This window comes from Acartia tonsa, chromosome 10, assembly GCF_053477335.1.
Source record: "Acartia tonsa isolate MP-2025a chromosome 10, ASM5347733v1, whole genome shotgun sequence".
Classification (NCBI taxonomy): Eukaryota; Metazoa; Arthropoda; class Copepoda; order Calanoida; family Acartiidae; genus Acartia; species Acartia tonsa.
In genome coordinates this window covers 42,298,574-42,311,465 of record NC_137269.1, presented here as the reverse complement: position 1 = coordinate 42,311,465, position 12,892 = coordinate 42,298,574, and the positions used below count along the sequence as shown (strand labels likewise).

The window sequence follows — 12,892 nt, the reverse complement described above, 5'->3', positions numbered from 1 at the left end:
CAAATTTACTTAATAGTAAAACTATTTAATGTATAATGAACTATTCAGTTTTTAACTAATTAGACTATACTTATTAATAACTTTCCTTTGATATAATCAATTAAATGCCTAATTTCTTCAACAATCTATTGTTTATGTGTTTGATAACTTATACTATTGTGCTTTTCATACAAAATTCGAGTGTTAAATTGCTTATTGTTTCTATATAAACAAGGATGAAAACATCCATAAAACCAAGCTATGAAACCTTGGGACAAACGAACATTATTAATTGTAAAGTTTCAGAACTGAATAATCAGAATATAAATGTATTAAAGTCTAAACAAAATTATGAGTAAATTTTTAAAAAACTGTTTAAATACAAGTTAATGTTTAAGGACATAATTACATTTTTAGGACTTGATAAAGAGATGCATCGCTTATAACATTGTACTTTGTTGTCCTAGGAATCAGTATCCCAAAATTCAGTTCAATCGGATAATTTAATCACATAAAAATATGTTGTTTTAAAATTTTTTTAAATCAACAGTTTAAATTGGGCGTTATGAAATTCTGGTAAAGATTTTAGAGTAGCTACACTTTCTAAGTCGTACCTAAATACTACAGGAATAACCTTGCAAAGTTTGAAATCGATAGGACAATTCTAAATTAAGGGAAAAAAGCTAACCGTTCCACTAAGAAAGCTAACATTTCCACCTTCAAATATAACTTTTACTGACGGACAGACGGACGTACGGACTGACCGACCCTAATTATAGAAAAGCTTAGCTTTTAATAACAGTAAATATGTTGTAAATCAATTCTGTCAGTATTTTTAAAAGCGAAGCTTTTCTATAATTAGGGTCGGTCCGTCCGTACGTCCTTCACAAACGGATAGCTTTTTTCGTTAATTTAGACATGTATAATCATTACAAGAATGTCCGTACATCCATTTTAAACATATTGATTTTTTTACTTTTTAAACAACAAATTTTTATGTGATCTAATCATCCGATTGATCTGATTTTTGGTATGCTGATTCCTGGGACAACAAAGTATAATGTTATAAGCGAAGCAACTCTATAAGTCATAAAAATGTAAGTATGTCCATAAACATTATCCTGAATCAAGCAGTTTTCAACAAATTTACTTACAATTTTGCTTCGACTCTTATACATTTATATTCTGATTATTCAGTTCTGACACTATATAAGTGTTAATGTCCGTTTGTCCTACCGTTTCAGTGCTTCGCTTTTATGGATGTTGTCATAATTGTTTAGTTAAATAATATGTTGGTTTTTTTATTAGGTACTGTTTTTACTTTTTAAGTGTAAGATTTCAAGGTAATTTGAAGAAAAAAAGCATTAATTAAAACCAGAAGGTACCGCCGTCGACAATTTCATGAGTTATAATTAATCTACAAAAAAAAATTTTAAAACAACTACTGCTTTCATGTGTTAGAGGTAATATACATTTTACATCAAAGGCTATTTTAAAGTCAAATTATCACACATTTTTAGTCAAATTCTTAAAAATTCTATAATCCGGAAGAAGGAGCAGATACAATTTAGCTAAAACCAGTTTTGATTTTGCAAATATGTCTATTTATAGGATCCATTGACCGCTTGTTGCGTGTTGGTCTTAAATCCGCTAAACTGTTGAGGAAAAGTGTGCTGATAACGAGATGGTTGCATTTAAAGCCCCCCCCCCCCCCCTTAACCAACAAATAAAACTAAATAAAAAGACCCCAAAAATTGTTAATCCAACAAATAGCCAACATTTTTATCTAACTTGATTAATCCTAATATATAAAGTAATTAGCTTTTTTGACTTTAGCGAAAGATCTCGCTAACCGCTGAACCAAGGGGGGGGGGGGGTTAATGCAACCATCTCGTAATCAATGAGCAAATGGCACTTAGAATTCGAATTCCCATCTGAAAATTTGCATGAGTAATCCTTGGTAGGTCTATTTTCTCTAATACGAACAAAAAGTTGGAAAAGTAACAGCTAACGGCTGGCGGCTCAGTCGTTTAGCCATTTTTTGGATATCTATATTGCCAATTAGTCACGAAACCTATCTCCACACAATCCCCTTTTCACTCCAAAACGCTATCAAACGGTTCTAGACGGTAACTGTTGGTACTAGAAGTTTTAAAAATGGTTATTGCTATCATTTAAAATGAATTAAACAAGTATGTTTTAAAAAGTTTATTTTTACGTAATTGATGATGGATTTACCCTGAAAATAGGCAAAAAACGGCTTAACGGCTGAGCCGCCAGCCGTTACTTTTCCAACTTTTTGTTCGATTTAGGGAAAATAGACCTACCAAGTATTAGTTATGCCAAGTTTAATAACAAAATTTGGATTCTAAGTGCCACTTGTGCACTGATTACGAGATGGTTGCATTAAAAGCCCCCCCCCCCCCCCCCTAACCAACAAATAAAATACCCCAAAAATTGTTAATCCAACAAATAGCCAACATTTTTATCTAACTTGATTAATCCTAATATAAAAAGTAATAAGCTTTTTTGACTTCAGCGAAAGATCTCGCTAACCGCTGAACCATGGGGGGGGGGGGGTTAATGCAACCATCTCGTAATCAGTGAGCAAATTTGCAATATAGATATCCAAAAAATAGCCGCCAGCCGTTAGCTGTTAATTTTCCTACTTTTTGTTCGATATAGGCAAAATAGACCAACCAAGGATTACTCATGCAAAAGTTCAGATCGAAATTCGAATTATAAGTGCCATTTGCTTACTGATTACAAGATGGTTGCATCAAACCCCCCCCCCCCCCTCCCCCCTTTGGTCCTCCTTTACAGTGGAACTTATTATCGGTCCCGAGATAGAATCTGGGTATGATTTTTAGCTATTTTTCTGCCCTTCCATATACCTTCGAATATAGAGCCCCTAGATGCTAGTGTTCAGGCGCTATTTTCTTTCTAAAATGCAAATGTTACCTTGGTTTCTTTTTTTAATTCTTCATCTGTAAGATTTTCTAAAAACTTTGGTATTGTATCAACAAGGGGAAGGAAATATTCCTCAATTGTCCTGCAAAAAACATTTTTTAAAATTGTAAAATGTTATAAATATAATACCGGTTAAGTTGTAAAAGAAACCAGAAATGTGATTCTGACAACAACTCTCAACCCCCTTCCCTTTTTTATCCCCTTCTTATCCACTTTTCTTTCTGTTGCACCAAAAAACAAGTTTTACTCGAACTTTACTCCAACAAAATATTTAATTTTTAGCAGCCCAAGGAAACTAATAAATAGTCAGCAGTAGCAGAAAAAAAAATACTTTTTTTAGGTGGTACAATAAAATTATCTGTAAATATTGTTTGATAAAATTGAAAAAAGAGATTAGGTATTATGAAAAAATTTTAATTATTACAAATATCTTTTGTGATAGAAATAACATTTATTAGTAAACTTTGGGTTTCCCCTAATTGCTATGAAACAATCCTCCATTAGTTTAAAATAAAGGGAGGGGGCGGAAGTGACACATTTTGAAACCAAAACTATAAGTCAAAAGAACTCAACTAAATAAAGAGTTAGAGCTCTTAGATTTGACATGGCAGTTGCTTTTAAAAGGTACAATATGAAGAAATGACGGTGGAACCGCCGAAAACCGCCGTTTCCCGACGACATTTTTATGCCTTTTTCGGCAAATTATACAAGTTTCAATTATCTGAGATAAACTTTTTTTTCATAAAATTTCTCGTATAGTTTCAATTGAAATTGTAATATTTCAAATATGTCAATATTAAAAAAAATCGCAAGTGTCAAGTGCAAATATATTGAACGGCATCATACTTCTAGTAAAACCAAACTTTCTTTACAGTTCCATATTGTACCTCTTTAAAACAACTGCCATGCCAGATCTAAGAGCTGTAACTCTTTATTTAGTTGAGTTCCTTTGTTTTGGTTTTAAAAAGTGTCACTTCCGCCTTCCCCCTTTAAAATAAGTGAGATATGGGAAGCAAGGGGGTCGTATATTGAGTAGAGTAGCCCCGTTGGTTTAGGGCATGTCAGGTTTGGGCCCCGCAGGGTTTAGTCACAACACTGCCTCCCCCCCCCTAGATATACCACACTTTTCTGGGATCTTGCCGAGTCAAGTATCAACTGTGAGGAATACCAAAGGATGACTCAATGCAAAATTTGAGCCGGATCCGGTTTATCAGTTTTTCCCCTTAAAGGAGGGGAAGGAGTCGTTTTAGGGACTTCAAGCATCTCTGTGATGTTGAACAACTGTTTGAGGCAGACATTTCTTTACTTATGCTTGATTCGCCTCCTGCTGACCGTTTAGCCGTTATTCGCCGCCGAAGGCTTGATTTTTGGCGATTTTAGCGGTTTCCGAGGTTTTAATGGACATTTAGGAGGGGAAAGAGTTGTCCAATCAAGTTGATGATGAAGTACATTTTTGTAGGCAATTGCATTGGCTAAATTTCATTTTGCTCCAGCTGAATCGATTTACATATACCCTCTAAAAACCGGAAAAAAAACCGGTTTTATATAAAATCTCGGCCGGTTTTGGCCGGATCCGGCTCAAATTTTGCATGGAGTCATCCTTTGGTATTCCCTACAGTTGATACTTGACTCGGCAAAATCCCAGAAAAGTGTGGTATATCTACCCCCCCCCCCCTCCTTATATTCAAAATATTTACCTAACACTGAAATTACTTTTCTAAACCTACCTAAGAGTGAGAAACTCATGGCAGAGTCCGAATGGTCTAGCCAGGCAGAAAATAAGATGGATGGAGAGGTTTCTACCCGACAGGATTCGGTCTCTCAGCTTCTGGAAGCCATGGCATTCCCCAAACAGGTTTAAAAGGTCAACTAGCCACCCGCGAGGCATGCTAAAAATAAATTAGATTCAAAATTTTGTTTTGCGCTATTGTGTCCTTATTACTATATATATATACTAGCGGCTACGCCCCTAGAGGCATCTAGTGGCACTTTAAATGTTTTTGTTTGATAAAGTCTCTACTATAATTTTTTACGTACGATACCTCTTCATTTGACGTTTAAGTCTCCTAAACGTTTTTTAAAATTTCGATTTTTTTGTCATTTCTCTTGGGAGGGTGGTGGTACCCTCCCCCAAAATAGTTAAAAACCTTCCCGGGACTTATGAGAAGCTACCCTGTTAAGGAGAACCCGATCGGTTCAGCGGTTAGCGAGATCCTTCGGTACACACAGACAGACACACAGACAGACAGACAGACAAACATCCTGTTACTTTAGTATAAGGATACTAGCGGCTACGCCCCCTTGAGGCCTCTAGGGGCACTTGAGGAGGAGAGAGTCGAATTTAATAACCTAATTTCTTATAAATTTTATATTTTAGAAGAAAAAGTCAACCAAAAAAATTTGAGGGGGGCGAAATTATTTTTTTTTTTTTGGGGGGGGGAGGTGCCCCCTCTCATTTTTAATTTTAGTTTTAAAAAAATAAAAATTTCGGGGGGGGGGGGATTTTTCATTTTTGGGGGGGGTTGGGGGTGTCCTACCCAAGAAAATAGTTATAAACCTTCCCGGACCTATGAGAAGCTACCCTGTTAAGGAGAACCTGATCGGTTCAGTGGTTAGCGAGATCCTTCGGTACAGACACACAAACACACAGACATCCTGTTACTTTAGTATAAGGATTCAGGTTGGGAATGTCAATTGTAAAAAACAGTGTCTGATCCCAGAGTTTTATAATCTTATTAGTTTGCTTAAAAATTTAGAATATTTTTATAGAATTTTGATGGCTTGGTGTACAACTATTAGTTTCCAATTTTTTTGTGAATATTCGTCATACCAATAAACATCAAACACATTATTTAATTGGTCCGTTGACCTGTCGGTCATGCTATGAAAATAAAAAATATTGAAACATTATATGTGAGAGGTTTCGTGACTCTATCTTCTATAGGTAAGTATTTTATATGTATGACAATGACGAATGAACAACTCTTAAATATCCTTGTCCGTCATAGGTTTCTTTTTGTGCTTCGCTACTCATAAATGTTGTCATTCGTTCTTGTTTTGAGGATCAGAAATTAAGGACAAGGAGCCTTATCGTGTTTCAGAATACAGACATAAAGGGAACTATCCACGAACGAGAGCAAGTGATTCTAAGCACCTTCCAGCATTGACCCATAGTATTTTTTTAGTGAATATACTAGGCTTATGTTTAATATTTGGTTTAGCAACTAAAAAGTTGGGTTTTACCATGGTTTTATATGAAAAAACTTTGAAATGTAAATAGTTTTTTGGTGCAAAATCATCTAATGCTTTGTTGAGTTCAAAGAGCAAAATAAAATACCACGGCAGAAAAGCATTAAATGCTGTAAATTGAAAAAGTATTTTAATTAAACTGTTTACAATATTACAAGTTATCAACACTTTTTTTAAATATACATTTTTAATCAAAATAATATTCTTTTGTGTCAAAGCTTTTAAAAAACAGATTGAACTCATCAAAACATTTGATGATATTGCACCAAAAAATGCTTTACTTTTCAAAGTTTTTTTCATATAAAACCATACCTAGTGAAACCTGACTTTTTAGTCGATAAAGCAAATATTAAACATAAACCTAGCATATTCACTAAAAAAATACTATGGGCCAATGCTGGAAGGCGCTTAGAATCACTTGCTCTCGTGCGTGGATAGTTCCCCTTTATTAACCTGGGATGATGTGACTGTGCAAAAATCTTTTGTTCCTCCTGCTGCTCCTCTTGGGGCGGGACAGCTGCGTCAACAGTATCTCCGCCAGCTGCCAATACTGCCGCACCCTCACCGCCGGCAGCTGAGACTACCTGAATCTGGGGCGCGGGATTTTGTTGGGCCGGTGGCTGCTGCTGAGGGGGAATACGGTTGCTGGTTTTGCTTGGTCTGAAAAAAAATCATTCTTAATCAAACGGGTACTACGTATTTTTGTATCAAATGATCTGGATAGGTAACCGTTTTGATTACGCTTAAAAGTTAAGTACAATAAAGGTTTTTTGTAGGGATGGTAGACTATTTCAATGAAAATTGACAAATTTTATATGCGTTTAATGATAGTATCCCTCAAGTGCCTTGCTTAACACCCCCCTTATGTTGGAATAAGGATGAGTGTAGTTTTTGTTATTCTATGTCAGATTATTTGGGTACTTTTTAGTCCCGCAGGGTTCGGGCACAACAGGTATAGGTCCTGGTTGAGAACCTCGCTGGGGTCAGACATAGAGAAAAAAAAATATTAGAAAAGGGATGGGTCCAGTGCTCGATAGGGAATTTGAAAGAAATCACCCGTTCTAATAATTGGGAGGGAGCGGAAGTGACTCTTTTTAAAATAAAAACTAAAAGTCAAAAGAACTCAACTAAAAAGGTAAAGAGTTACAGCTCTTAGATTTGGTATGACATTTGCATTAAAGAGGTACAATGGAACTATGAAGAAACGGCGGTGAAACCGGAGCTCTCGCCGAAAGCCGCCGTTTCCCGCTGAATTTTTTTGCCTTTTCTCGCCTAATTAGAAAATTTTTAATCGCATGAGAAAAACCTTGACACTTGTGATATTTAAAATATGTCGATAAAGTCGGACAGGCAAACATTCCAGCACTTTTTATATATAATATAATGTAGAAATATTTAAAAAGGGCGTCGTTTTTTATTTTTTTTATTTATTTTGTAGAAAATTTTAAAAAGGGGCGTCGTAGCTCAGTGGTAACGCACTGAGTTACGATGGTAAGAGTTCGAGTTCAAGTTCCCATATGGCAACTCGAATTTCTGAGTCGCAATTCATTCACGCAACTTCACCTTGGTTGTGTAAAAAGGGTGATAATTAGGTAGTTTGGATACTCAATAATCAAGTACATAATATTAGTGCAACCCTTGCCCAAGCTCCTCTGAGGAGAGCGTTATTCATTACGGTGACTTAATTTGGGACACCTGCCATACTCGGCGAGGGTGAGGTAATAAAGAGTAGGTCCCTTGAGACAGCGGGTCAAATATTTGTACTTGAGCGTGGACCTTGAGCTGGCCCTGGTGCTAGCATACAAAAGTGTCTTGTCCTACTCCATGACTACTTAGGTCCAAACACTAAGAAGCTATGGCTACACACACACACAGAAATTTTTAATTACCTTGCAGAGTTATGAACATGAAATTTATTATTTGGATTGAATATCAGGTGGAGTAGATCTAGCAAAGGGTACCAATCATCCTAAAATTATATTATTTTATTCGTAGCGAAGCTACGCTGTAATTTACTATGTATTTTTCAGGAGTTTTTATAACAAGTTCTTTCATATAAAAGTGTGGATTAAACTAGAAATTTCCCTTTAATTCTCACATCAATAGGGGGGGGGGGGGGGTGAGTCTTGACATATTTGCGTAAACCTGGCACTTAGGCTTTATCTTTGGACTGAGAGGATAGGTTATTAATGATAAAATCATTCTTATATGATGAATTTCACGAAGTTTTAAGATTTTTTAGATAGGCCTCCAGGTTCCGGAGCTCCAGGCCTCCATGTGGTCTCTGTACAGGTAAAGATGAAAAAAATTTTTTTTTTTAAAGTTACAGGTCAACTAATAAAACAAAATATGCATCTTTTTTAATATTATTCACATATTTGAAGTAAAAAGATGCATATTTTATTTTATAAGTTGATTTGTATCTTAAAATTTTTTTTTTTTCATTTTGAAGGCCTGGAGCTCCGGAACCTGAAGGCCTATCCAAAATATCTTAAAACTTCGTGAAATTCATCATATAAGAATGATTTTATCATTAATAACCTATCCTCTCAGTCCAAAGATAAAGTCTGGGTGCCACGTTTACGCAAATGTGTCAAAACTCCCCCCCCCCCCCTTATATCGTTATAATTTTAGCCATTGTGTCTCGTTGCAACAAGGAACGACTACGATAGGTATGTGATTAAATTTCTATACTTTGTAGACATACTGGAAAAGATTATAGAATTGCTACGTTTTCTAAATCGTATCTAACTGATCAATTCTAAACCTTTTTATAAAAAAGCTTTGCTATTAAATAATAAAATACTTTTCGTTGTTTTAACTTAGGGTCTGTTCATATCTGTTATTTTTGCTAACTTTTATATAAAGAAACAATACTTACATCCAGTTTTGCACAGATGAGCATGATTAGAAGTTCTGTATTCTTTTTAATTCCTTTGTGAGTGTCCAGAGCCCAAGTAGAGACGGCATCATCCGTCATTATGCGGGTGAAACTTATTGACAATGACTCCCTGAAAAATTGATTTATCATTACTTGGATATGATCCTACACCCGGATTTTATGTTCTTTAAAACTTTTTGACTGTTTATGAAACTTGCAGCGGGCTGAAATTAGGGTTGGGCCGGATACTTTTTTGGCCGGATACCGGATATCCGGCTGATTTCAAATGGTTATCCGGCCAAATTACCGGATATCCGGCCGGATAACCGGCCAAATTACCAGATATTATAGTAAAAAAAAATTTCTTCAGAAATCTTATATAAATTTACATAAAGCTAAACTTATTCAGAAAAAATGTTCTTCTAGCTTCAATAATAAGAAAATTATAGCCATTTAAGATTTTAAAAAGCAGAGATTTTTGGTGTAAAGTATAAAAAATATTAGAGCCGGACATCCGGCCGGATAGTTTCAATATCCGGTATCCGGCCGGATATTGAAAATGGCCGGATATCCGGCCCAACCCTAGCTGAAATAACGATCCTTCAATCCAACCCATTTACCCCATCCCCCACCATCTTACTGGATTAACGAACTGACCAAATAACGAGTTCCATTTTGGCAAGCTAAACTGATTGCAATTTTTCCCCATCATAATATAATAAGTACATTCTACGTCAGAAAGTAAAGTTATTGAGTATGTTTTCATATTTTGGTCCAACTACGTAAGAAATAAAGAAAGATTTTGTATTATAATTGAACAAACAAAAAAACTACCTAGCGTTTTTACTAACATTTTAATTTCTTTCTAATTTCTTATTATGAAATAGAAAATCATGTTTAAAAAATGGCCCATCACCCATCCCCTTTACAAGTTAAAGTACGGGATATGAAAGTAAGTAATACCTGTAAAATCTCTGAACGTGTTCTAGTTGAGTATCTACGCCCCTCTTGGCGAGGTCTATACAATATTCTAGCAAAATCTCCAGCTGTCCACCAGGTAATACGGGGATCATCCATCTAGGAAAAATATATAGGTATAGATTTATAACCCAGACAACCACATGGATCCCCCTATTGGGGACCTTTTCGTCTGCTTGCAAATTTCTTTCTGCCTTTTAGTAGCGACTTCAGACTGTGTTAATATTTCCGACGCTATTGGCTGATATTCAAAGACAAGATCTAAAGTCGGCACATGGTCCCCACCCCGTAAACATTCAGTTATTTAACCCCAGTCCCCTCTTTTTTTTTTTACTCTAATAATCTATGTATTTCAACATGATAACAAGTACTCTCATACAGGGGTGTTGTATATTTTACGAAAACATTTTTAAAAAGGTAATATTTCGTAAAATAAATTGGGGAAAGAAACAGATGAGGGGGGGTGCAGGAAGAAATTTATCTAGGATTGAAAATATACACCCCTGCTCTCATGTGAAAAAAGAAGGATGGCAGATTGAAAGTCTGATTCAAGTTGTGTAATAACTTGCTAAATATCTCATTTCTTATTAAGTATGTCCATCACATTGAATGTTGACACATCTTTTATCTTTATATAAGAGTAAAATGACTCTAGGGGCGTAGCCGCTAGTTATAAATGAGGAGGGACACCATTCCCTGTAAACCAAGCTTGTAGGTAGAACATTTAAAAGATCATTTTAATCTTTGAACGACGTTAGAAATAATGGTTCTTTTTTAAAAAATTTAATGTCCTCGTTTTTTAATTTAAATAAACTTTCTTACCGTATCAATGAAATTAATTCTTCTAGTTTATTTAATTTTTCAATTGGAAAATTAGCCAACGCTTCTTCATTGGAAATTGGGGTAGGTTCACGAACAACATTCTGTAGTTTGTACTTTTCATAAATATAGATATAGTTTTTATTTGGCATGACCAACAAACCGACGGATCAAGTAAGTTGTAAACTCTTTGAAAAGGAGTATAATTACAACAACAAAAAATCATCAGTTTATCTCAAATGGTAGCAGAAAAAAATTTCCTTGGGTATAGTATTACAAAAAAGAATGAATTTGAATAGTAACAGAAAAGTGTTAAAATATAAGAATGTCTGAGGTTTCCTAAAAATAGGCGATTCAAAACTGCTGTGATGCCAGGATAAGTTACTGAAAAGCACAATCCTGTTGTTGATTATCTGGTTGCGGTTGTGAAGGTTGTTGTTGCTGTTGTTGTGTTGAAGATGATGTGTTTCTAGCTGTGGGAGGAGTTGTGGAGCGAGGTGGGTCAGATAGGTCAACCTGTTGGACACCTAAAAACAAACATTTGATATAAAAAGACATTCAAAATTCAAACATGATAGGAACATGGTCTTAGTGAATAAAAAGTCTACCTGTAAATTCGAAACATTGGGCGGATTGCCAACCCTAATGGTCATAGTGAAGAAGTGTACCTGTAACAATATCCTTGACCTCTGGTATCATCTCTCCGCTCTCTCCCTCCACAAGCTCTGCTACCACCATCCTCTAATCTAAAACAGTAATACTTATAAAAACTAGCGGTTGCGCTTCTAGCATATAGGAGCAAGAAATAAGTAAGGAATGAGTAAGGAAAGTAGGAATAACCTAAAACCTATCTCAGATAATAAAATTAAATTGTCTAAACATCCAGGGAACTCTATAAAAAGCTCCTGAAAAATGGAAAACTCAATCGGTTCAGTAGTTAAATAAATCTTGAGGTACAGACAAAAAACCTTACTACTATATAATAGGACAATTTTAGAATTTAAAAAATTCTAGTATTAAAATATTTATACATATTTATCCGTGTAAAAATTATCCTTTTTTAACTGACAGATAGACGTGCAAACATACTCATAATTTTGTAGAGTAACTGTATTACAAAAGAAATATCTAGATATACGTAATGTAATTGAACCAGAAAAATCAAAAATCAAAATAACACTTACCTATGGACGTTCTTGTCCTTATAAAATTCATTAATTAAATCTGAAAATAAAACAGTTATAATTATAAACCTTTAGCGTTTTAAAATATTACTTTTAATTCAAACATTAAAGAATTACCAAGGTAAAAAGTCACAAATACCTTACATCTAAAATTGTCAATAATAATTTTCTCAGCGTCTATATGAGAACGACTGTTTTTAAAAGCGAAGCTTTTCTATAATTGGGGTCGGTCCGTCCGTACGTCCGTAACGAATAGCTTTTTTCGCTAATTTAGGCATGTTAGAATTGTTCTATTTATTCTAAACTTTGCATGGTGATTCCTATAGTAGTTAGGTACGATTAAGAAAGCGTAGCAACTCTATAATCAATACCAGAATGTCCGTACGTCCATTTTAAACATGTTGATTTATCTACTTTATTAACATGCAACAAATTTTTATGTGATCTAATTATCCAATTGATCTGATTTTTGGAATACTGATTCCTGGGACAACAAAGTACAATAGTATAAGCGAAGCAACTCTATAATCAAGTCCAAAAATTGTAAGTATGTCCATATATGAACATTATTCTGTATCAAGCAATTTTTCAACAATTTTACTTACAATTTTGCTTCGACATTTATACATATATATTATGATTATTCAGTTCTGACACTATTCAAGTGTTAGTTTCCATTTGTCCTACCATTTCAGTGCTTCGCTTTTATGTTGTCATCCTTGTTTTACTTTTATTATATAGCTAGATAACATACCCTTATATATGAAAAGCGCATCCCGTAATTCTGTCAGTCATAATTATGACCCAAATTCTTTATCTTATTTACATAACT

The 12,892-nt window shown here is 34.8% G+C and overlaps 1 protein-coding gene across 2 annotated transcripts in view; it reads right to left on the bottom strand.

Annotated features, from left to right (window-relative positions):
• faf (ubiquitin carboxyl-terminal hydrolase-like faf) overlaps positions 1-12,115 on the bottom strand; it is a 56,075-nt gene extending 43,960 nt beyond the window's left edge. For both annotated transcript variants that reach the window (XM_080174665.1, XM_080174666.1), the window contains exons 1-10: positions 12,061-12,115; positions 11,545-11,622; positions 11,280-11,403; positions 10,880-10,984; positions 10,043-10,156; positions 9,080-9,209; positions 8,088-8,167; positions 6,652-6,858; positions 4,677-4,838; positions 2,941-3,031 (exon numbers count right to left, since the gene is read on the bottom strand). In XM_080174665.1, coding sequence (XP_080030791.1) covers positions 2,941-3,031; positions 4,677-4,838; positions 6,652-6,858; positions 8,088-8,167; positions 9,080-9,209; positions 10,043-10,156; positions 10,880-10,984; positions 11,280-11,403; positions 11,545-11,614 — 1,083 coding nt within the window. In that variant the 5' untranslated portion in view covers positions 11,615-11,622; positions 12,061-12,115. The remainder of the gene's footprint in view (positions 1-2,940; positions 3,032-4,676; positions 4,839-6,651; positions 6,859-8,087; positions 8,168-9,079; positions 9,210-10,042; positions 10,157-10,879; positions 10,985-11,279; positions 11,404-11,544; positions 11,623-12,060) is intronic.
• Positions 12,116-12,892: the final 777 nt, after the last annotated feature.